The sequence below is a fragment of the Lampetra planeri genome, chromosome 12 (genome assembly GCF_965212315.1).
Source record: "Lampetra planeri chromosome 12, kcLamPlan1.2.h2, whole genome shotgun sequence".
Taxonomy (NCBI): Eukaryota; Metazoa; Chordata; class Hyperoartia; order Petromyzontiformes; family Petromyzontidae; genus Lampetra; species Lampetra planeri.
In genome coordinates, this window is record NC_136118.1 from 11,239,416 (window position 1) to 11,266,246 (window position 26,831).

At 46.8% G+C, this 26,831-nt stretch overlaps 1 protein-coding gene across 5 annotated transcripts in view; it reads right to left on the minus strand.

The window, feature by feature from the left end:
• Nucleotides 1-16,636, minus strand: part of LOC144721695 (uncharacterized) — a 30,358-nt gene extending 13,722 nt beyond the window's left edge. For 2 of the 5 annotated variants that reach the window (XM_078599546.1, XM_078599544.1), the window contains exons 1-4: nt 15,281-16,636; nt 13,973-14,067; nt 2,204-3,005; nt 634-694 (exon numbers count right to left, since the gene is read on the minus strand). In XM_078599546.1, coding sequence (XP_078455672.1) covers nt 634-694; nt 2,204-3,005; nt 13,973-14,067; nt 15,281-15,393 — 1,071 coding nt within the window. In that variant the 5' untranslated portion in view covers nt 15,394-16,636. Of the gene's footprint in view, nt 1-633; nt 698-2,203; nt 3,006-3,938; nt 4,073-13,972; nt 14,068-15,280 lie in introns of those variants that run through there. The other 3 variants (XM_078599545.1, XM_078599543.1, XM_078599547.1) reach the window with 2 other exon arrangements.
• Nucleotides 16,637-26,831: the final 10,195 nt, after the last annotated feature.

Genomic DNA, 26,831 nt, shown 5'->3' on the forward strand with positions numbered 1-26,831 from the left:
GCACTGGGCATGAATGTATGTAGCCAACCGTGCTATCAATGACCAGCATGGTGAAGTATGGTCAAAACAAACTCCATGGTGAACATGGTATTGAAATTCCTTAATCCTTAATAGTTTTCCAAAATATGTATTCACTATAGGTGGGGCTGTTTGTAGATGCAATGCCAATTAATGTGCATGCATCAAACATTGTAAACGAAATGAGAAAGGTGTGGGGAGAGAGTTTGTTCGTAGAATATACCAAGGCATGTGAATTCAGTTTTCTAAGAGAGTCCGTTCATAGCTAGCTCACTAAAATAACGAAGCAATTAGAGAAAACAGCATTTCATCTAAAAACACCCTCTATGTATTCAGCCAATCTTAATACAAATATTAAAATCTTTAACTCTCCTCAACGATAGGGACCCATAACATTCACGATATTCCATCTGTTGAGAAGAAAGTCAGGGGGTTATTTTAAATGCGTGGGGTATCTACAGATGGTTCACCTTTTGCACATCTGGAAATCATCCTGCACACGTGATTAACAACCATGCAAGATACACGCCCCCAAACACAATATAATGTTAATCTGTACTGGAGCGTGTATTCTCTTGGATAAACATTCAAAACTCGCGCAGAAAATATATATACCTGGGCGTTGTCGGAGGTGGTCGACGCGTTCCTGAACCGGTTCTTCACTCGGAATGTAGCTCTGCTGACACAGTAGAATTCATGAGCATCACATCCCTCACGATCAACTACAACTGTGCCCTCATCTCCAAACCACTCTCCACACCCGTACACTCTTATCATGGGAAAGTGAGTGTGCGCGTCTGTTTGACGGTCGATTTGAAGATAAATAGTTTCGGACGATACTGGTGCCGAGGGCAAAGTTGTTTCCCCCCCCCCAGCCAAACCGAACCGTCAAGCCGCTTAAACATAGAGCGGCACTGAACGGAACTTTACGACGAAAAAACACAGAAAGGCATTGGTTGCGAGACAATGACATGGTGACGAATACCACAACGCACAGTATCTTCTTACAAAGCGTGCTGTGTGCACGAGTTAACTTCGTAAAAGGAAGATATCACCAAAGCAAAACGTCTTGTCTCATAAGACAAACCGCACAGCACCACATAAGGGCCTAACTTTCATAGAGGCAAGCCCTTTGTGTTCTTCACACGCAAGCCGGTTGCTCGAAGGTAATCATCAATTGATACGTTTGCGGATTAGGGCCTTTGATTTAGAACCACGAATGTTAATCGGTGCTGAAAAAACAATCAAGGGTGTCCTTTCAATGATGGCATTTCTTTCTTCAGTATAAATCGAGGAGGAAAAAAACAGTGCGCTGCTCCGATTAGTTCCTGAACAAGCCTTCCAGGACGTGGAGCGGAAAAAAACATTGGACACCACCATGCCGAACAAAAATACGCGGGCTCAACTCGGAAACACATCAGCAGGAAACGGGTGCTCCTTTTGTGAACAGTTTACTAAATTGAGAACCAAAAAAATTAGGTAAAAAAAAATACCTTTGCAATGCACACACATTTATTCGCATTGGGATCCCAGGATGGAATACGCATTATACATTTGGATTATTATTATTAAAAGTAGAAAATAAATGCTTTAGACCCTGGAATTAATCAAATGTTGAAGTGCTCAATAAAAGTAGGGTGGGCTCGCATAAAGAAAATTAAACACATCGAAAGGAAACAACCCATTTATGATTAATTCCGGGTTCAAAATAATGCATTTTCTACTTTTTGAGTGCAAATAAAAGTGCGCGTGCATTGCAAATCTTGTTTGTTTATTACCTAACAATAGTTTTGTTGTGGACTTGTTGGTCTCGCGCTAAGGAAGAAGAAGAGGGCAGTGCAGCGGCCGCTCCGGCGCCACAAGGAGCGGCGATAGAAGCACGCCTCTCATTGGTCAGAGGCTGGCCAGCAACAGCTGCTGTGATTGGACCAGACGTTAACTGTCGTAGGTGGACGCCACCATTTGTGATGACTGTTTTTTTTTGTAATTAAATTTTGAATTGTCACGCAAGGCGGCGAGTCTGCGCGTGTAGAAAATTTCAGCTCATCCGGCTTCGTAGATCCGAAGACATTAAGCGTCAAAGATTCCAAAGAATATAAACAGACAAACATAGCAAGTGCAATGAAAGTGTGTAAAAAAAAAAAATACGGAAAAATTTTACCCGCGGCCGAATCAATGGACTCACGATTTAATGACGGCTCTCTTCTTCTTCTTCTGCGAGCTCTTGGAGCTGCCGTCCTCGCCATCGCCCGACTCTGCCTCGCTGCCGCCCCCCGCCACGTCTCCCCCGTCGGGGGACTCGCGGTGAAGGGGCACGCCGGGCAGCTTAACGCTCGAATCCACCGCGTCAAAGTGTCCGCCCGCGTCGAAGGAGTGCGTCGCCTTCATGGGCACGGGGGAGCCGGGTAACTGCGACGTTGTTGCAAACGGATTAAAATTGGAGTCCTCCAGTTGGCTGAAGTCCATCATGTAATTGCCCTTTATTTGAGGTCCATTGCCAGCGGTAATTAAATTGTTATCGGACTTCTGGTCGGCTGAGAATCTGGATGGCTTCTTTACTCCGAGTCGCGCGACACTTTTATCCGGAGATTTGTTCTTGCCTTTGGAGACGTCGCCACAGAGCTTCGCCGATCCCAGCGACGGCGAATACCCCGCCGACATGTCCTCCTCGCTCCCTTGCGACGACACCTCGTCTATCTCCTCGGTTCGCAGCGTGCCGTCAGACACGAGCGTTTCGGACTCTGTGGACTCGGCAGCTTCGACGCCGTCGAGCGGCTGGTCGCCCCGTGGCGTCTCGCGCCCTTCGACGCAGGCGGCAGGAGGCTCGCAGTCCTGCTCCTGTGAACCGTCCAAGTTCAGGCGCGAGGGTTTGAGCGTCTCATCAGCCTGGTCCGTCTCGAAACACTCCGAGTCGGAGGGAACCTCTTGGTCGCTCAAATCGCCGACTCGACCGCCCCCGTCCTCCGAGTCATCGTCCAACGAAGCGTCTGAAAACGACAGCGTCCACTCTCTCGTCATGCGTCCCGCGAAACACAAAACTCTCCGCTCGTTTGCTCATCAATAAACAGCACGGACGTCACAGTGGTCACATTTTATTGACAGAGGATAATTACTGTATTGACAATAACTTACATTGCACAGTAACCTATTTACCGATGGAAAATAAAGTAACATTTCACGTAGAAAATGTAATAAACACGTTTAACATTTTTTTCTTCCTTTTGCAATCCAATAAACTGTGCAGGAGAAAACACCAAGCCGCCAAAATTACTGTTGAAATTAAATAATCATTCTCAGATGCACAGTATACACAGTATTTTCAGGTTGCACTGTAAAAATGTCTACCGTGATAGAAAGGCTAAAAAGTTAATAAAAAGTTCCCTAAACGAGACCAGATTTGCAAACCGTGCAAAATGTGTGGCCACCATTTGAGCCGAAGTCTCCGTAAACTACTGTAACAGAGGCTGTTAAAGTCAACTTTTGGCTCGCTTAGGATATTCGCTGAAACAACCATCACTGCGTGCGTTAAGCAGCCATAAAAGCACAGCACTGTACCGACGTGACAATGCTCCCACGTAAAACATTAATGTCACGCGCATACTTACCAGCAAAGTAACAACCCGATTGTTGTTTGGCATTACGCGAGGTCTGAAACAAAGCAACGTCCCAAACTGCACCACCTCTCGCTAAAAACAAGTTTTGCTCACACAGCAGCAGAAGCTCCCAATACAAAACAGCACAAATGTTCACTGTACCACCACCCGCCACGCCAAGCACACGAGACGGGGGAGAAAACATCGTCAAGACGACGCAGACGCCCACAATACGCGCACATGATGAACCTCGAAACAGCAGAGCGCGACACAAAGTTGGTGAACAAACAACCCAAGACGAACGTGTGTGTATGCGCGCAAAGTTACCCCTGAGCTGCTCCATCATTCCGCTTTCACGAACAGCTCCGCGAGTGCACGCGCGCGTCCACCGACGACCGACTGACACGGGGGATGTGACATCAGCCTGCGCGTGGCCTCGCATTTCTCGTTTGACAGTCGATTGTCCACTGCCTCCCACGCCCTCTCCCCACCCCACCCACCCACCCCGCGCACACAAACACACAACACTGACCCGGCCCAGCCAGCCCCGCTACAAGAGGCTGCCAGCCGGAGCTGTAATGTCCAAGGGCGGAGGCGGGCGTCGTGTACACGCCCAGGAACAACGCCATTAATTATACACGCAGCGTGGGCCTGCGCCTAATTAATAAGCGTTACGCAATGTTACAAATTAGAAACGCAGCGGCAAACTCACAACGGCTCCGTTATGGCAAACTTTGTTATTGTTACACGATTTCTATTAAGTCACTCTGTCTGTTGTTGTTGTTGGATTCTCAAATCTTGTAACTAAATTTTTACCCACTTCCCAATGTGCTATCGACTGCAAACTTGGTATACTTATGTCATACTGATGACGATACTATATTCTATCATAAAAAAAAAACTTTAAACATTATTTTTTATATGTTATGTTTCGGCTTGGGTCTAATTGTCCACGCTCAACTGACGTTGACTGTAAATCACGACGGCCACTGACGTTGTGGTAAGCTTCGGAGCCACTTCCTGGAGTCGTGGAGTTCTGCCATTCCGAGTACGGTACATTTCATGTGTTTAAAAAAAAGTTTGTTTTTAAATACTACTTATTTTTTTTAAAGCCGTCGGTACGTAGTTTGTGAGACAAACACCTTTTTTGACATGTTTACATTACAATAATCACAACAGGACATCCAATTACACGTTTTATAATTGTTATATAAACGCACAAAGAAGTGCATTTATAGAATGGGGCATCCACGTCATATTTGTTTTAATTGATAATTATTTAAATTGCACATCCAATGAAACGTGTTGTTTTATTTGTAATTGTTCTATAACCACACACAACAATACACACACCAATGGTCTTGGCGATATGGTCACCAACACGAAATCAAACCGATGCTTCATGGACCGTACGTTCCTGGCGGCGTGGTTCATATTTCACAAATGCACAGCAGCAACAACAGCGCGTCGCCTTTCCTCGGGAGAGGTCTCACGGCGTGGATGTAAGTGGGCCCCAAAGAGCGACATTTCCGCTTACGACACGCTTCGCACTCCCTCCACATGTTGCCCCGAGACACACACACACACGCCTGCACGGTTACCAATTACCAGAATATCTCTGTACCTTCGTTAAAAAAGAAAGAGAACACGGCATTTCGCGTTGCCACGATCACCTTCGAACTGTTCCAAACTCGCTATCTCACGCGTACGGGGTGTCAAAACAGCCCTTTGTGTATCGATTATATTCGGACGAGGTGCATCGCGGCAAAAGCATAATGAGATTAAGGTGTTATACTGGTAGGAACCTCCTGGTTACACCAGCCCACAGGGGATTATTGTGTCCGCCCGTCCGTCGTGCAGGGAGGGGCTGGGTAGGGTGGGGAGGGGCTGGGTGGGGAGGTTGGGGAGGGGCTGGGTGGGGATGGGCTGGGTGGGGAGGGAGGGGCTGGGTGTGGAGGGTGGGGAGGGGCTGGTTGGGGAGGGGCTGGGTGGGGAGGGTGGGGCTGGGTGGGGGGTGGGTGAGGAGGGGCTGGTCACCCCGTGGTGCCCTTATAAAACTCAACGTTTAACCTACTCACGCCGGCTTGTGCCCGCCCTCACAGTCGGGCATATTTGCGGAATACACCACGCCGCCGTTGACCCTGGCCATTGACCGAGCAACCCAACGTTCCTACCAGCTCCCTCCGCAGGGATGTGTTTTAAAAGCAGTGCTGCACTATGTTCGATGTCAATGCGTAAAGTGGACAGACTTCATGAGCACGATACCAAATATACAGCTCCCATTTATGTTGTGCCAGATGGAAGTCCACCAACACAAGCATGTCGTGTACCGTATAGAAATACTGTAACCGACACCTGGGCATAAATCGGACAGCCCGAGACAATCGGTGGCTTTGACTGGTATAACCCATGGCATTATAGGGGTTGGCCTCGTAGAACCAGGCAATATCAGTGGTGCTCGCTGACATTAATCCCACAACAAAATGTTGCATGCAAAAACGATCTTGAGAGGCTGAAGAAAAAACGATCAGTGCAGCGTGCCTCCAACTGTAATCAGGGCTCTCAGGTTATATAACTCCTTTCATGTGCAATGTGCTGCTTGCTGGCACCTACGCATCATGAGACCATCTCCATCAGAGAGAAACTGACATCAATAATTCTGCACTGTAAATACAGTACATTTACATGCGCACATTGATCAGTGACACTGAAAAGGTGCAAATATTTCGGCCCTTCTGTCAATCCACTGCTATGTGAGTCCCTCCCCGTGCTGTCGGCCAAAGCGAGTGTCTGACCATACTTCTCCACGTTGGTCCATGCGGGTTGGTGAAAGGTGGTGGGTGGGACCCAGAAATTGTTCAGATATCACCATCGATGTTGGGATTCAAACTCGGGTCCCTGGATTCTTCGAGCAGTGTGCGAACCGCAGTGCCCAGACCTACACCACTGCCTCCGACTTCAGTAACATGTAATACCGTACACGCCAGAGCTCGTACGATCAGCGTTCCCAATAATGTGCGAATCCCCTGTAATTTTGCGGATTATTGGCGGCAAGTGACTTTCCAGTCATCCGCGGCACACCGCTGCGGCCCGCAAACCGTGATCCGTAGAAGCGAGGAGCGGGAGGGCTAATGCAATGCTGCAGGGAAAGATGTATTTATTTATGTTGTGAGAAGTCAAGCAACGGGACTTGTTAAGTAGAAGACTTGGACATGAAGTTTTTTCTTTTAATTGCAAAAAATTCTTCAAACATAAGAACCAAAGTGCAGATTTTCACCATTTGGGTCTAAGAATATTTGTAACTTTGTAATCTGTGAATTTATCGCGGATTAATGGAATCAAGCAGCTAATTCCTCCAATAATCTGCGTCGGCGCTAAATCTTTATTGTGGATTATCAGTCTAACCTCCACGCTGTGCCACAGACTACAGGAACCACGATACGGTTCCCAATATCAACGGGGAATATTAGATTCCTGCTTTACTGTATTCAAACACGAGAGAGTTGTGAGAAATCGGCTGTGACAATTCACTAACCCCACCTAATGTTCAACAAGTAGAATTGCACATTCCATGTTCTCGTGGTAAAAAAGAATGGGAATTTACCAGGTCACAACTTTCACGATTCGTTTTGATTTGCAATCCCGATATGGGGTCGTGTTCATTCACAAAGTATTCACGCATTTGAGGTACAGAGTATGAATATTTGCCACATGCGCAACACTACGGACAAATGTGGACACGTATGCACCAACTTGTATATACAATCATACGCGTTTGGTATGACATGCACATTGCCCTTCCCTCCATATACCGGTGGACGAGAGCCTCTTCAGCGCAGGTTGGTGAAAGTGGCAAGCATAGACGGGGAAGCATAGAAGTACAGTACAACACAGGGCAGTCTCATGCATAAACTACGGCCGCTACCCAATTTCTCTTGCCTACATTTTTCGGCCTTGATGCTTTGCAAATTTTAAATCCACGACGTGGCCATCGGTCATTGACAAGGTGCGGATGGCTAAGCAAAGCTACACACAATCAGCGAGTGTTTTAAACCGACGAGCAGGGAGGGAAAGTTGAAATACTTTGTAATGCGAAACAGATGGTAACCCTAGGGCGTGCGCGGCTGTCCCAACGCATCGGGCTGGAATCACGAAACTTAGCACAGCGAGGTTTTTGACTGCATGCCGCTTGTGCGTTGACCGTCGCTCAATCGTGTCGCGTCATTCAGACGAGACACAATGAGCAGCCCGACCTGAAACACCTCCCTGCCACTCCCCCTTCCACCTACCTAAACAAGACCAGCGGTCAGCAATGCTTGTCATCCGAGAAAGCCAACACTCTGAACCGTGTCCCACTCAAACAGGGAAACAAAAGGCATGGCTAACGGACTGTGTTCCAAGCCGGTTATTAAAGAATTCCAACTGCAGTTAGGTGCACATGGTTATATAGCGGTGTCTGTGCACGATTCAAGGCATGACGCTCACACCATCTGTACGCGTTTCCAAGCGATCCGTTAAATGTGCCAGTGCTGGCAACGTGTACAGCGATTTTTTCAACTTCTTGTCGGAAAGGCCAATTTTGCTGGCAAAACGATTAAAAGTTCGGATGGATTTATGACGAAGCTGACCAAATCTGCAAGTGTTTAAGAGATTATAGATTTATGAAGGAGGCCAACATTTCATGACTTATGGCTAACTGCAAAATACTTCTTGAAGATTTTTTCAACTAGAAACCTGACGACAGTACACCATTTGAAATTAACAAGTTCTCCTCCTGCTTAATTTTTTTCAAACTCTTCCACGCAGCCAGCGTTATGGGATGCTATTAGCACGACGCTATATAAAATGAAAGGATTATTGTTGCTAGTCAGCGGGCGGTGTTTGGGATGTTTAGCATCTTGCAAACAAGTGAAAGTACTGTATATATAAATAAAAACAAAATCTTCGCTTTTATACTAAGCACAGAAACATTACATTTACTTGTACACAATAACTAAGGCACCTACCATGTGCTTATCAACACCGACAATGACTTTCATGGGCATTCAGAAGCATGTGCCACAATGCAAGATAAGCATATCTTGAAATTTCCCATATGGTGTAAATATGGACCAGTACACTCACACGCTTATGAACAAACTGTGATCACAAAAATACAGTAGAGCGATTATATTGGAAGTGTTAATGGCAAGTCCATGTGGCACTCATTAGGTAAAATCTTCCGACAATAAATAATGAGATCTTCAACTGAAAACAAGTAAATATGGTTAGTTGCTGCACAAAAATCAAATGTGAACAAAGCACACTACGGATATGCTTTGGATAGCTCAGCAAGTACATTCCAATGGGAAATACTTTCTGTTCCACCAGACAAGACCATCCCATGAAAGTTGCTAGGCGTAAAAAGCAGGACTAGTGACGACACCCAAAATTCATGATCGATCAACCAACTGCTCCCCGCTGCGATGTTAGTGGTGGCAGCGAGCGTGACCTTTTCCTCGGCGCATTCACACGGGGAGCTTGTGACTGTCTGCATCACGCCACAGACATCACAACGCGCCTCGCATTCCAAACGGCTGGTATTTGTTTGAGGACACGGCCTCGGTTTAACTGAACGTACGCTGAGGGTGCTCTGCTCTGCCGATTGATTCCCATCACAGCGTCGGGTTAGCGGACACGAAAGCAAAGCGTCTTCTTTTTTACCTTACGTGATTATTTGCATGAGAACATTTGATGTGAATTTTAGCGGTACGGCCAATGTTTTTTAAATATATTATTTGCTACTTAGTTTTGCACAGACCTTTACCATGGCTGAGTGATAGCGTGTTTGCCTATTGTTGCAGAGGCTCGCGAGGAAGCACCAGTGGTCACCCTGGTTAATACTTCACGTGTATACATTCTTCAGGCGTATTAACCATAAAACGCGTGCAGTCTGCTTCACACTGGGTGTTAAATATCCCGGGAGGTTCTTTTGCATCGTGCTTAGCCAACCAATGAGCACGGTTGGCTACGTACGGCGTGAATGAAGCGCAAGTTAAATTACTTCCTTTGAAAAATATTGCAACGTCACCCCTACTGTGAAATTATTGAAGACTCTACTCATCTGTGAAATACAGTTCCCTCGCAGAAACCTTGCACTATTAGAATGGCAGTGATACTAAATATTCATCACAATGACCAAATGACCCCATATACGCCCGACATCCAATCCCGTTAGACCTCGGAAGATATAAGCACGGTTGAGCCTGGATTGTACCTGGACAGTTGTAGGAAGCATTGTGGACAGTAGAGGGCAGTACAGCAACAGCCTCTATCAGCACCTTCACCAACCCGCACTGACCAGCGTGGTGAAGTATAATCAAATAACCCTCACTGCACCGCATGCACGGCTTGCGGAGACCCTCACTCAGCAGAAGATTGACACGTGGGCATGGTCATTCATTGCTTAGAAAACTATTCCAGTACAGAACCCTCCTCTTATCTGCAGTCCCTTTACCCGCGACTCCTATTATCTACGGGAGCTGTAGGAACCGCAAAAATTATCATTATCCGTGGACCTATTGCTTCCTATTATATTATCTGCAGTTACCTACAATTGTTTACCCATGATGCATTGCCAAACGGCGTCCTAATGCCTCGGGATATTTCCGTGGATAACAGTTGAGTAGCAAATTTCTCCTAATACCCACGGGTTTTCAGCAAATAAAAAAAATAGCTGTGATCAAAGCAAGGGCAGCACTTGCTATGATCACGAGACCGACGCGAACACCCCGGACACGGGGCAACGCGCGCACACACAGACACAAATACACTGAAGGCACACGGAGAGAGACAAACAGGAGAGACACATTGAGACAGACGCAGAAATGACAACAGAGTTGATGACAGAGACAATGAGACTGAGAGACAGGGGAACTTTCCTGTAAGTGGGCTTGGGCAGAACACATTGCTAGCCACTAGCACGTACAGTACACGAGTTGAGACTCTTGTACTCTAACACCTTTGCGTGTTTCTGTCTTTGTGTCTGTATATGGGGAGCGGTATTGTAGCAGTTAGCGCTACGCTGCGCTATGAACCCGGCGACCTGGGTTCGATTCCCGCTCATGGCCAACACCAGTGACGATTATCTGAACCGGTCCTGGGCCTCCCCTAGGTCGACTCAGCCTCAAATGAGTACCTGGTGCGGTGTGTAAACATCGCCACTGGGGAGACAAAGGCGGTCGGACGTGGTGCTGGCCACCCACCCCCTCGTGTACCGTTCCGGCCTTCATAGGTGCTCGCTCACAGCACTTGCCCCTACAGTCTGTTAAGGCTATACGGGGGATCTTTGTCTGTGTATATGGGTAGCGGTGGTGCAGCGGTTAATGCATTGCGCTATGAACCCGGCGACCAGAGTTCAATTCCCAGCCATTGCTCACATCAGTGGCTCCCTCTGTCTTCATTTGTGTCTCTGTCTCAAAGGGTCCGTCTCCCTGTTTGCGATGAACCAGGTTACCCGAGTGAGTGATATCCGAGCCAGTAATAGGGGACCCCACCTCCACCAAACTAGCAATAACCAGTGAGGGGAAGTATGGTCAAACATCCCCCATGAATAACATGACATGAGGACTTAAACCAGCAATGGACGGACCATAGAATATAAATATTCGTAAAAAACAAATACTGTACCGTATATGCAAGACTCATTGCCATGGAAAATGTTACCAGATCCCTCGTGGAATTTTGGAATCAACAAGTTTGAATGCCCAACACCTGGCCTGCACACACACACGTATGCACTAAACAGTGAAGCATGCGGCTCCACATCACAGCTGATGCACATTACATCTGCTCGGACCCAAAACAACAACAGCGACGACATGCAGCTCGTAATGCGCTTCTCCTGCACGTCCCACACGCATTGGTCGGCCTCATGTTTTCCTCCACGTTCTGGGAGCTTCTTCGAGAGGTGAATCGAATTAAGAAAACCTACACGGAAGTATAACACGTCCCTCTAGATGTTTTACTTGTAGGCCTCACCACCCGCCGGTTAGCAGATAATCCAACCGTGTCAATTGTTTTTTTTTCAAAAGAAGTGGTTCAACCCATGTGGGCAATACAGTAGATCGTCATACAGTGGATCTCATCGATTATCCGATTTTCAAAAATACCGGATAATCACTATTCAAAATATTTTTTTGCCATATTCTTGCATAACACTGTTTTTAGGTGTTGTGTGTATGTTTTTTAGTGTTTAAAATGTCTTTACTATGTGAAATTGGAATAAATAAACGTACAAAGACAATAATAAATATGCTACTGTAAAAAGTTACATCAAGTGATGCAGCAAATCTGGCTGTGATGGTCCCACCTGATGACGGAGACTTGTGTTGCCTCCGAAACGTCGTGAGTTTATTGTTTTATTTTTATTAATTTTAATTTCATTTTTTTACCTACGTGACTTTACCGAACGAACTAAGAGTATCAACTGTACTATTTGGGGCATATGAAAGTGGTGCAATGGTTCACGCATTGTATTATAAACCCAGGCCAGCTAGGTGAAATTCCCAGCCACGGCTGACGTGAGTAGCGTGGGATACTTGAACCATTCCTTCACCAGCTTGGCAAGGTATGAAGAGGTTTTTTTTCAGCAGTGGATAACAAAAGCATTGTAATTATGTAAATGTTTTTTTTTAAATAATACTCGGCAATCATACCGGCTTTAACATGAATTACCCTAGGCAAAGCCTCAAATCTGGATCTTCCACTTTAATAATTAAGCAACAGATTAGCTCAACTTAAGTTAACCAACCCAAAACATTTATACGATACAAAGCTTTGGCGAAGTGAGAAAAACCGAGCTGGTGTTATGGTGAAATGGACTGTAGTTAAAATTGAATCCTGACAACCCAATCTGTTGTCTATTGCAGAACACAGAATTAGTTTGAGGCACCAACATAACTTGATATTATTTCTACACATCAATGCTTAACAGAGCCCCTTGTATAACAAACACTATTGTGCCCTTGTAATTACTCACGATGTGTGTGTGTGCCAGGGTTCAGGACATACACTTATTTGTTTTGCCACGTCTTGGCATATTCTCTATTTGAGTGCTTTGTGACTGCAAGCACAGTGAGAACCTTTGTATCCACGACGAAGCTCTATTTGTATAGTTATGTATTGCTGCTGAGAATCCATGAAAAGGTGCCAGGACAGACAGTAGTGTGAAGCTAAAAAGCTGCTTCAGTGTCCAACACGAAAGAACTTCACTTTCTCTCTCGCTCTGTGCGAGCCGAGAACCAGAGGTCACAAACGGGTTTTGATTCCTTACCCGTACCCGGCCGTACCAGGGTCGCAAACGGCTACCCGTACCCAGTCGGGTACGGGTAGCCGGGTATCGGGTAGGATACGGGTATCGGGTACCCGGTTGCGACCTCTACCGAGAACCCGGCGTCCATGTATCACGACCTGCTTTTTAAGCATTAAAGTTGTATGTTTAAGATATGAATTCCAATTGGTTGTTCAACTCGTGAGAAAAAAATGAAAGTAGGTCATCCGTGACAAAAAGAAAAACGTACTCAGAAGGAAACAGGGCTGTGCACTGTACGTATGTTGAACTTCTTTCGCACCGTACCATAGCCAAACGTGCTAAATCGGAGATTGCGTGGGGCAGGGCAACACACGAAAACACAAAGCAGTTCTAAACACAAACTAAAAACACAAAAAGTGGTACGTTTTCAAGCAACGAGATATCATGGGAGGGGGGGGGGGGAACCACACCCTTCAAAATATCAAAAGGTAGACAAGAAAGCGCGTGTGTGTGAGAACCACAACTTCATACAAATCATGAAATCCGATCACATTGAGTTAAATGAAGGATCTCTTGCACCGACCCAAGCCCCTTAGGGGGGTCTCTGCAGTGACCTGCAGCTGGTCTGCTCTCCTGAGCAGTGAGGAATGAACCCACTCAAAGGCTATTTTCATTATTTATTTATGGGCATCTCTCTCATCACTCTTTCTACAACCACCCCCCTCCAACCCCGCTTTTTTTATAGCATCACATTTTAACACTGCAGTAAAGTTCAGAGAAAGGTCTCCCACACTCCCTGATAAACCAACAATGTTTATCCCGTCGCACTCGACCACAACGACAACGTCGTAAACAACAGAAGCAGTCTCCAGCTTTTGAAAAAAACTACGAACGCAAATGGTCTGCAATAGCGCCACACACACACACGATACACGTACACAGGTCCAGACTGACAACGCTCGTAAGGGAACACGCTTTAGACCAAAGCTCGGAGAGTCCGTCAGCACCTTAAAAACCCCACATTTTAAAGACGCCTGCACACACAGGAGCAGGAGGCGGTGGTCCTTACCAGTAGCGTCCACCCAGAATCCTCGACCCTGGGAGCCGTCCACCGACAACTGTCCCGGGTCGCTCTCCAACTCGTCAGGCGACGGCTCCGAGCCCCTGCAAAGAGGCGCACGGGGAGAGGGGGGAAACGGTCAACTTCAAATCCATCCGCGAGGCAACGCCGCCGGCCGGAGGACCCCCCCCCCACCCCGACCCCCGCCAAATCCGACGGTGGCATTGACGTTTCGAGTTAAAGACCCACTCTAGATACAGTACCGCGGAGGGGTGCAGAAGCATTTCAGTGGTATCGTGCACATTTAAAACAAGCACATCTAAAGCATCCGTGTTCATTTTATGCCGAGTCGACCTGGGGGGGGGGGGGGGGGTGGGGAAGAGGCCGAGGGACCCGGTTAATGATGAGCGTCACCGGTGGTGGCCGTGAGCGGCAATCGAACTCGGGCCGCCGGGTTCGTAGCGCAGCGCGCTAGCCACTACGCCACTGCTCCCCACACACACATAAGACAAAGATCCCCCGTATAGACTTTTATCAATTGTTGGGGCAAGTGCCGTTAAGCGAGTAGCACCTATGAAGGCCGGCACAGCGCACGAGGGGGTGGGTGGCCAGCACCACGCCCGGCCGCCTTCGTCTCCCTCGTGGCGATGTTTTTACACACCACACCAGGTAAGCATTCGAGGCTGAGTCGACCTAGGACCGGTTCAGACAATCGTCACTGGTGTTTGCCGTCAGCGGGAATGGAACTCGGGCCGCCGGGTTCGTAGCACGACCTAACGCTAACCACTACGCCACCGCTCCCCCACACACACTTTAACCACACAGCCGACAAACACTCCCAGCACGATGCCGACCCATTAACATCTCGCGTGTGCCCCCGACGAACATCTCATCCTCCTCTTCTGCCCCCCGCCCCCCCCCCACACACAAAGCGCCAATGTGTAAAGAAACAACAAGACACGTACACAAGGACATCGCCGAGCTATGGAAAGAAAGCAGCACGGGCTTGTCATAGGTGACAGCGACATATCACAGGCAGTCACACTTCCTGCGGTAGAGAGAGAGCGCAGGGATGGGGGTGGGTGGCTCTTCCTTTTAATAACACGGCTCTCCAGGGAAGCCCGCGGCTGAGCAGCTGCTAAACCAACAACGAAGCCGGGGCTCTTCTAAAAGAGAGAAACCTTGAATACTCGTCGCGCCGATGATGTTGTGCCAGCATGATGAGACGCCGGAGGAAGAAGAAGAGAGGAGAGATTTCATCCACAAGCCCACCCTGGACCCACAAGGCATGGGCCGCATTGAGAGACAGAGACTTGCCTGCTCGACACCTTCTGCACGAGATGGGCCCCGAAGGCACCTCCAGTCTGCACGGCCGACCACGTCCACCGTGCCCAGTTGACAGGTGACAGCAGCTTCCACGGGCTCGACATCGTCCCACCACCAACCCCCCCACCCCCACCAGGAGTCGCAGAGACTTAAATCGTATCTCCCTTCGCTCCCTTCCCCACCGACTTAACGCCTCGACCACAACGGGGTCCTTCTCTCCTCCTCCTGCTCCTCCTGCTGCTGCTGTGTGTGTACCTCTCCTCTGGTAGCTGATCGCCTCCAAGAAGCTCTTTTAGCACGAGTCGCGATGAGCTTTACACTTAACGAACCCCCCTCCTAAAGCACTGCTCCAACACAGCCTCCCCCCTCCCGACTTTGTAGAGAGAGAACAAAGCCTACACGCCGACAACTGTTATAATAAAACCGTCTCGCTAACAACAACAAACAAACAAACACAAAACTATCCGCACATTTTAACGCTTCGCTGTCCAGGCCTCGTCGTCGTCCCCACGAGAATGATTTTGTTGTTTCGCTCCACGCAGATTTCTTTTTTTTCTATGTTTACACGAACGGCGACGTCACTTTAGAGATCTTCTCGGCAAAAGCACTTAGCGATGAGCCGCCACCTGTTGCCACTCCTGTTTGTGCCCGAGCTCAAAAAGTGTAATCCTTAAAAGGCTAAAAAAGCTGCGCAATAACTTCACTTAAATACAACTACCCCCACCCCACCGCCATGTCCCCACGCACTCGAAAACTCGTCTGTAAGAACAAATAAACCGGCTCACTGCTATCAGTTTGAAGATATAAAAATGTTAAAACGCAGGAGAGTGGCAGACATAAAAGTTCGTCTCCCAACAACGACGACGACGCAGGCAGCAGCAGCAGCCGATCGAGCGACTTCTCCACGGAAACCCGCGGACAAACGCGAGCCAGCAGCAGCAACGTCGTCTCCAGTGCCCACTAATCCCCCTTCTTCCCACACGTCCAGCTCGACTTTTTGAATGGCTGTGGCTCGCCAGCAGGGAACCAAACAGCCCGTTCAGCAAGTGAGTCAGCGATGAACCCAGAAAGAATGAAGGGGAGGGGGGGTGGTGAAGCAAAACGGCAGCCCTCTCCTCCTCCTCCCACCACCACCACCCACCCACCACACCACCATCAACAACTCTCCTTCAACGTGCGATAGATCAGTAGCAGCAGCAGCAGCGCCAGCATCCAACACTGGCAGCCTTTGAACCAAGGGCTGCGTGGGCTGCTTGGCACACGCTCGACGTCGACTAAACCACCGCTAAAATCTCGCGCTGGCAAGCGGACAAGGCGGACAAGGCGGACGAGCGGGCGGGCAGAAGTAGAAGAAAAAAGCCGGCCAGTGGGGCCGGGGCCAGGAGCACACGAATAGTAATAATAGTTACCGACACTCCCCCTAAGGAATCCAAACCATTCCACTCTCTACGGTACATTCCCATTCACTGCGGCTGCCGGCATCTTTGGAAACGCAACACACCCAACAACAAAAATCAAACGTCCGCGCACGGCGCGTGAGCACGAGACGCACGCGCGTGAGCGCACGAGCACGCGCACGCACGAGACGCACGCGCACGAGCACACACGCGCGCGAGACACGCGCACGAGACGCACGCGCGCACGAGCGCGAGACACACACGCAGAGAGTCTGCGACGGTGCAAACAGGAACTGCCGCACAGCGCACACAAAAACAAAGATCCCCCATATAGCCTTAACAGGCTGTAGGGGCAAGTGCTGTTAGCGAGCACCTATGAAGGCCGGAACGGTACACGAGGGGGTGATGGGTGGTCAGCACCACGCCCGACCGCCTTTGTCTCCCCAGTGGCGATGTTTACACACCGCACCAGGTACTCATTTTAGGCTGAGTCGACCTAGGGGAGGCCCTGGACCGGTTCAGATAATCGTCACTGGTGTTGGCCGTGAGCGGGAATCGAACCCGGGATGCTAGTTTCATAGTGCAACGCGCTAACCGCTACACACAGCGCACACACGCACGCACACACATGCACACGCGCACACACACGAGCGCACGCACACACACAGCGCACACACACAGCGCACACACACGCACGCACACACATGAGCACGAGCACACACGAGCACACGCACGCACACACAAGGAGGATGTGGTTGCCAAGCCCGGCCGTTTGCCGAGCTCGGGTTTTGGCTCCCCGTCAGGAAACAGATGCGAGGCTGAATTCACGTGTCGACCGACGGAAGCCCCCCCCGCCGCCGCCACACAAGAGAGGTTAGCTGTGGAGGATGATGATGATGAGACGGACGAGGCAGCAAGCCTCACGCAAGCCGAGAGGAGCACAGGCGGACTGCGAGCGAGCGAGCGACTCGACGGAGCACAAATTGCTCGTCACAAAGCCTGGAATGTGCCAATGCGCCTTATCTGTTCCATCGGAGACGAAGAAAAAATGTGCGTCTTGAATGTTGAGATTGCGTTCCTTACCTGCAGCGTGTGCATGTTGCGAGCACCCGAGCAATACAGTGCGTATGTTTGATAAATAAAAATACACACCACAGCGCTAGCTATCTTCGAAGTTACATTTGTGACTATCAGGTATAATATTTACATTCTCAAACAAGGTCTTAAGAATCATACAGCAGCACTTTTGTCAATGCTTGTTTTAAATATTAATCAATATAAAGCTCAGGGAGTGCAAGTGTTCCGATGGACTATTAAATGCGCTTCACATCAGCTTATATGCAAATGTGCCTTTCTCAATGTAATACAAATAAATGGAGAACGATTAAAAGAGAACAAGATTGGAGGTTGCTTTCGAATTCTCCCATTAATCAATCTGACCCAAGTACACAATCTAATACGCACTGGTAAATGAGTTCACTCGCATTTGAACACCGAACACGTCTACCGTGTTGTGCGTTTTCGTCATCTTCTTGCCTTGTGACCCCCCCCATGCCTTTATTGTCGAAAGGCTAACACACAAGAGGCTTTCCCGGGCCCCATCCCAACACTTGCCCAGTCACATCGCAGCAGAAACCAGTCAAGCGCACACGCTCCACGGCCATGGCGTATTTACAAGAGGGCAGAGGGCACAGGGCATTGGGGTCAGAATTAATCGGTGTCGACTCAGAAACCCTTCTGGAGAAAGGCTAGATGTGCGATTACAAACACAACTACGATATAAACGCAAAGTTTATGATTCGGGTTATAACCGAGAACTGATTTTAATATCTGAAAATAAACCAATTGCAAAGTTTTAATGCAGGAGCAGCTTATTTACCAAACATTTTGGTTTGTCCAAGTCATTTGGTTTCCCTACCTCATGCAAACAAGCATTCGGATAATATGGTGGCAGCCGAGACGTTAATTTGAATACATTTCCCTCACATGAGCCCACAGAGAGATTCCCATACCGACAGTTGGAACAAGTGCTTTAAGAGAGCACTTATTAAGGCCGGAATGGTACATGAAGGGGGTGTGCAATGGCCAAGCAGCATGGTGGACCACCTATGTCTCACAGCTGCCGATGTTTAAGGGGAAAGTTTACCGAAAAGAGGCCAAGACCAGCTTCCGATACCACTTCACTGATGGCTCCTGCCAGCAATCCAACCCAGGTCACTGGGTTGACAGCGCAGTGCGCACAAACGCATGGTGACGTTTCAGGCAATGACCCTTCATCACACAGAAAGGCCAGAGTTAATAAGGATTGGAGACTGCACTTATCACGGATTAAAAAAAAAAGTTTCTCATTTTTAAAGTAGCCATATGAATAGGTATATAGCAGTAGGCACATACAACTGAGACCAAAAATAAATACATTTAAACTAAATATGGATAAGGTGCGTCTCTCGCACTCAATTGTACTGCTACGTTTAAAGTGAAGGGATGAGGCGTTCATTCAGTCATGTCGGCTCAACGACTGAGTTTAAACAAGTGGCCCTTCAATCCTGTTTCTGGTATCATTCCCACCCGAGGGGGAAGACCAGGCCACGCACCAACATGTCACGGGAGCTGTGGTCCCCGCTGCTGAAGTGACCAAGCTACTGATTTGGGCGTCTGCGCGACGAGCTGACGAAATATCTATTGCAAATCAAATAAGTCTTCTTGGTTCTTTCGGTAAAGTCACGTAGAAGGGAAATAATAAAATAATAAAATTTTAACATAATAAAATAAAATTCTAACGACGTTTCGGCCACAACACAAGCCGCCGTCCTTCATGGCCGAAACGTCGTGAGAATTGTATTTTATTATGTTTTTATTATTTTATTATTTCCCTTCTACGTGCCTTTACTGAAAGAACCAAGATGAATCCCTGCAGTCACGAAAGCTTTAAATCGAAATTTAAATCACAGAAGTATTTACTAGTTTCTCAAATGTAGTGGAGGCCACAGCGTTGGCACACGATGTAATAAAGCAGCTTGGTGGAGGTGCATGTAAACCTATGGTGCATCACAAATATATGCTCTAGGGCGTTTTTATCTGGGTATTGGTCGAATGTGAAGGTAAACGGGTTGCATCTTCTGCGCTTGCATGGAAAGCTGCCCGGTATGATATTGTTGCCTGCGTTTCGCATTGAGCCATATACGAGCAGCAGCCCCCCGAGGTTTGCGTTTCTGCAAGAGGCACATAAGAGGTGATTCCTTAAACACGTTAGCAGTAGTCATGTCGTTCCTTAGGACACGAACATTGTTAAGGATGATATCTTTGATGGCCAGGTTTGAAGGTTGTCCTGCTTCTTTCTGGTTGGATGACTATGTGTATGGGAGCGATTGCGCGCTGCGCTATGAACCTGGCGATCCTGGTTCGATTCCCGCTCACGGTCAACACCAGTGACGATTATCTGAACCAGTCCTGGGCCTGCCCTAGGTCGAGTCAGCCTAAAATGAGTACCTGGTGCGGTGTGTAAACATCATCACTGGGGAGACAAAGGCGGTCGGGCGTGGTGCTGGGCACCCACCCCCGAGTGTACCATTCCGGCCTTCATAGGTGCTCGCCAAAAGCACTTGCCCCTACAGACTATACGGGGGATCTGTCTTTTTTTCTGGATGTTGAACGTCTTTCACACCGTACATAGCCACCCGTGTGAATCAGAGGTACGGGGAAGGACAACTAAACAAAAAAAGCAGTTCTATAGAAATTAGTTATCACCCAGTCTACCGAAGAGTTGTGTTGGTAGATCCTGTGACGACTACCACTTGAAGGTTTTGGGGTGCAGAGAAGATTAAGTAAAAAAAATTAAGTGTGCTTGTGCACCTACTGCCAACGCAGCATCACCAATAAATAATTTGCCTTGTTAATTAGATCTGCACTGAGATGAAATGCCACGCAAATTGGTTGGCCGCATGTCCAGTGGTTAGCACAAATGACCGTCTGCGTTCCATTCCCAGCCAAGGATAGAATAAGTGGCGAGTGATGTCTGAACCAATCCTGACTTGCCCATACTGGACAGCTGTGGGGAAAACGAGCTTCATAGCTCATCGGATTCCTTCAGGATAAATAAAGTTTCGGATTCACCAATTCGCGCAGAACATTGTGAAGCATCGTAAAATAAATTCACACGACCTACATGGTGCCAGGATTCCTTCATCCAGCAGTGCAGTGACAAAGGGCTGCATATAATACATGTACTCGCATTCAAAGATGCATTTCGTGTTCACCTTCAAAGATACTTGAAGGTGAGTACACATGCCTTCACAGATTCTTTAAAACAAATCGGTTTCCTGCAGAAAGCTATTGCAAAAATGTACCCACATGTGGTAGTCATGGTTTGATTTTCAAAACACCCAAGTTTTCCAGTTTTACAACATGACTCACGTGAAGCCACCAAAAGCAGTGTTAAACTGTTACAGTGGCTTCTCTTGTAAAGTTCCTGGCAATGGGGAAAAATAAATGCAAGCTGCACAACAAAACGCATACATTGTCACTAAGTAAATGAAAAGAATGTTGCCATTTTGACAATCGGTCCATTCAGGAAGTTCCAGACTTACGAGTGCCACTTTCAAGTGGTAATTTTTACTGCTTTTGACATTTCCATTGTTTCGGCGCGGGCCAGGAGTGGTACACTCATGGGTAGAGAGGACGTAGGGAACACCAATTAAGATTGTTGTATCTTTTCCACAAATTTATTCTGATTGTTACAATAGTGTCATGTGACAAATAATCCATTCGTAATTTTTCGAAACACAGCATTATAGCCTGTGTTTAATAATAGTATGCAAAATAAAATATCATAGAACTGCTATTTAAATCTCTTCAAGTGACCTTTTATCCACATTACAAGGCAGCACTTTCCCACCTGCCCTGACGAGTTAGGACGAATATAAATTAGTTTGGTAATCAAACGGATGTTTTTTATTCTCAGATATGGAATGTAGCCATATTAAGGGCAGAACCAAATTTACTCTCGTCGTTTCATTGTTCAGTTATTAGGTAACCAGACTGAGGCCATCAACTCACTATACTGGAGAAACCAAAATGAAGCGTGGGTGGGGCTCCCGAAATTTCGCACCCAAGTTATCAGCGGTGTCAGCCAGCGCTCTGACCTTCGAACCACCCAACCACCTCACACAGACAGCACATTCACATCTCGGAATGTGAGCACAGAACGCTCTAAACAAGCAAAGGGAACAGCATTTAAACACGATAAATGGCACGTGCCTGACCTTTACAGAAAAAAAGAACCCAGTATTCCACTAACCAGTGTAATATGTTCCACTTATTAAGTAATATTTTTTTCCAAAGCGGAACACCTACCTAAACGTCTCTTAAAATGGGAGATTGAGCCGGCCCAAATCTACCTCTCCTCGTGATGGTCCCACTCCTAATGGATATCGGAACGTTGTCAAAAATGGGGGATTGAGAGCCTCCAATGAAACACTGATCCAACAGGCCTGTTTTCAGTTTCCCCGTACCTAAGATCCCATTTTTTAAGTCGCAAATTAACCCAATTGACGCGATGTTCGCAATAGTCCCCGGTCAACTTTTTGTTGCACACCATTCAATCTGACCACTCCCCTGAAGAATGCTATGATATCGCGTTATCTTTAGTGTGTCAATTGGTAAACGTACAGTTCATACATACTTCTACTGCAATAAAAAAGTGATAATTCATGTTAACGATTCAAAATAGTCTGTCGCATTTAAATTGTCTAACTTGTATGGTCTGTCTCATGAGCACCCTCATCTTTGTACTTTTTCTTCGTATTGTCCATTTCCTTTGTACCGTCCGTCTTGTTTGTTACATCTCATGGAGTTCCAACCAATAAGTTGCGTGTATTTGAATAAATGAAAAAAGACACCCATTGACTGTGACTGCAGGGTTTGACGAATATAATCACGAGTGTAACAGTCTGTAGGATTACACTAAATGTAAGCAATAAAAGGTATTGATGACTCCTTTCAGCGCCAATTCGATGAGTGCTCACTTCTCCAGGAACGCAGAGCGCTAAGAGGGCTGCATGTACTTAAACAATGTTTTTTGTGTGTGCAGTCATTGGTGACCGTGCCGAGACCATCATCATATCGTCTCACTTGCGAACCTGGTTTGACCAAGGGTGGCTGTTCTAATTCAAACAGTGCATCTCAGCGGGTGTGTGCTCAGAACAACCTTCAACAAGCCAGCTGGCCCACCTACAAGTCAGAACCGACTTTCAATCAATGCATGGTTACATGCATAATACATTCTGTAAGTTATTACACAGCGATAAGAGTGGCAGGGTGCAGAAGTGTTTCAGTGGTTAGTGCACTGCACTATAAACAAGCATATCAAATATCAGTGCTCATATTTGAACAAATCATGTGACCCACCCCCTCGCCAACCCACATTGACCAGGGTGATGTAAAACATATCCAACGGAATGATTACACAATCAAAACAATACATCGCGTATACGTGGCCATTTGTATTCCATTGAACTTCACGCACCAGATTTCTACATAAAGTCCGCCACCTACTGTTGAGAAACTGGTGTTGCATAGAGACGAAACTTAACTATTTTGTATTTTACCAGGTAAGGCCCACTGAGCTATGTAGCACTTATTCAGAAGCGACATGGCCACAAATGATAGCCCAAAGAAGTGGCTTATGTGGAAATTTATAGCAGCCAAAACCCCGGAGACAAATCCACGTGACCACGGGGAGAACATGCAAACTACAAATAGACAGGTAATACTGTATACCAGAACATTATAGGGTCACTAAAAAAGAAAAAGCATACATTATGCATGTATTCTGTAATGTTTTCGACATGTTTGTTCCTAGACGTATTTAATAAACGAGTACACTCCAGAAATGGCCTCTTATGTGCTCCTATACATGGCAGTGCATGGCCATTAAATGGTAACATGCTGCCCTCAGAGTTTACACTCCCTAAAACATTCTAAATGTAAAAGCTAACGTTGTAAAGAAAAAAAATCCTTAGCTGCTGTAAAGAACAGCTCAATCAAAATTACATTTTTATTCAGTTAAGCATTTGCTAATGATGCTGCTTGTATGTAAAGCATCTTCAGCCAGTTCCAACACCAATGTCAGCACAAGTCCCTGCAATTAATGTTCACAGAACTCCAAAGTCCAAATAATGTGCGTCGATATCAGGGTAACCTACCATCCGCGGCACACTGTGGAGATTCGTCCAAATCATCCGCAAAAAAAATGTTTACACCAACGCAGTGCGACTCAGATTTTGGGGGGAGAGCCATGCGGTTACAATTGCCCATGAAAAAAAAATGCGCTGATTATAGGGGAAGCGTGGCACGTGACCAGGGAACCAAATTATTCCACGATAAATTTACAGATTGAGGTTACGAGTTTTTCTAAGACTCAAAATGATGCAAAGCTGCCATATTGGTCTATGTTAATTGTGTACTTTTTCGAGTTGATATCCCAGTAAAAAAAAAAACTAAACAAATGATATAAGCAGAGCTAGCCAGCTAGTTTGTGTCGATGTAAAACGTAAAAGTTGGTAAATAAAAATCAATCTTACCTCCGTGTTTCTCTGCAGATGTGCTCCTGCAGCTATGTTAGGCCTGCCGTGATTTGTGACCCACGAAGAGTTTCAATCTACCATGGTGTGCCGCGGATTACGGGAGCAATCGCGAACCCACCAATAATTCGCAAATTACAGGAATTTGTGGATAATTCGAGCATGGATTTTTTGAGTTCTGCTGTAAGTCTACCAGCTCCTCCTCAATGAGAAACCTCTCATCTGTGTTGGAAAGCGGATGCAAGACGGCACGTTTCCTGTTACGTTTAAAGATCGCTGTAAAGATTACTAACACGCAGACTGAGAGCGAGTAATTTACACTCGTGACGTGACCTTGTGGCTGGTGTTATTTGGAACGAGGCATGGGCCACATGTGGGAGTCGCGATGGGCATTAAACGATCGCACAGCTTGGCAAAATCGATGCGAACCTCAACAGCCCCACGGTGCCTCTGATATAATACTGCCAATGATCACGAATTTCACTTAAACCAATTAAATGTCACCGCACACATAAATCAGTGTGTTTGTTTACCTGGTATAAACATTCAATGCAATCGAACATTATTATTCACGCACATGGTCAAGTGGTCAAAGTAATGGATTAACCCTTTGCTTGGCAATACCACCTCTACACAGTGTAACAACGCACTGCAATATGTTCGTAATGCACGTGCTTACCTTATAAAGAGTTGCTTGATGGTTACCTATTTTTATGTCAGCATCAACCAGGCAATGGATATCTTAAAACCGGTGGTAAGACGTGCCGACGTGTTCGATGGAGTACTCATTCTCGACTACCGAAAAGACGGAACTGGACTTGTGATGAGCACTTGGACAAACGCACGCAACCACAAGCCCACGACGTTCATCCACCTTGTGCGTCGGCCGGTGTCGCACTTTTAATACAATGGAGTAAACACACAACTGCCAGGGCCTGGCGCACAATAAGAAATACACGGAAATTGAAGAAGCGGCATAGAAAGGTGCTTGTGGAGGGCATTCTACGAGCTGGGAGCTTTTCAGTCGGATCGTTCAAGAGCTCCAAGTCCACTAGCGAAAGTAGGTGGAATAATTTCGAGACATGCATGGCCAGCGAGCAGCGTCAGCAATGTATCCATGTGGCGGGCATTACTGTAATTTCAAAATATAAGCAGGGCAACTACAAGAATAACATTCCAATGGCCAGGTGTTGGCTTCTCTTGTCCAAACACTGGCCGTCATTAACACAACATGTGCAGTTTTAGCTTCCCCATGAAGGTGCAAGTTATTGCCAATGTGTACACTACTGTATGACACAATAGTGAATTCCTTCATACAGTTGAGTAACCGTACTGCGTTGAATTACATCGTGAAAGCAAATATTTTAAAACCAAACTTTTCTTGAACGGTAAATTCGAGAGAACTTGTGAACACACGCACACTGTACTTAATAAAAAAAACAATCGTTGTTGCTAGGTGCAGCCTTATGTAGCATTCAGTTTAGCATGGCAAACTCTCTGGCAGCGAACCCTATAACACGATAATGGCAAATGCTCACTCACGTTGGTCAAGCATGGCCTAAGCTGCTTCTGACAGCTCCCTGCCAGCAGTGTGAGGTGACAGGCCTAACAAGCAGCTCACAGTATCCCAACTCAGCACCAGCGCTGCAGACTTTACACCTTTTCTTCGATTCTTGAGGCTTGTAACACCCTCGCTGTCGAAGTAAGCTTTCAGCCGCAGGGAAAAAGTATTACCGTACTGCCTTACCAGAATCAGTATATACTGGAGGAATCCGATGAGCTATAAAGCTCATTTTCACAGATGTCCAATACCTTACGTGGCGAAGAATTTAATAAAGAAAACTGATAAAAGTAACCTAATATATTTTTCATACGACTTGATTATTGAGGCTTGTAAAACAGTCGCTGTGGAGCTAAGTTTCAGCCACAGGAAAATTATTACCCGTTACTGCCTTACCTTTGGAGGCCGAGGAAGATATTTTTTTAGGGCCAAGTAAGGGAACATAATATATTTTTTAATACGACTTAATTCTTATATTTCTAAACAGCTATGGACGTCCGCAGTCTTCAGCTTTCAACTCCAACAACGACGGACGAAGACACGGTGAAAGCTTCCGCACTGATTCATGCACATGACCACGAATGCATCGTATGCCCGGTACAAGTTTAGGCAGGCTACGTCTCGACAGTCATGGACAGACAATGCAGACAACCGTGCTACGTATTTTGAACAAAGACACATCATTCAGCCAAGTCACATTCAATGTGAACTCTGATATCCTCAGATTACACAACAAACCTGACTGCTACTTTTGCTTGGAGAGACCACACATATGCCATTCAGTTCATCAAATATCAGATGCAGATTATTATTTACGAAACTAAGTGCTCCCACGTGGGCTTATGTTTGCGCACCATCATTTAATTATGCTCTGCAAAGTCCAAGCAGCCTGGACTGGATTCGCAGTGACATCATCAATGATGTCACACGTTTCCATCCATGTTTTTTTCATGGGCAGACTTTTAAAATGGGGTAAAAACAAACATCTCTTTCAGCACCAAGGC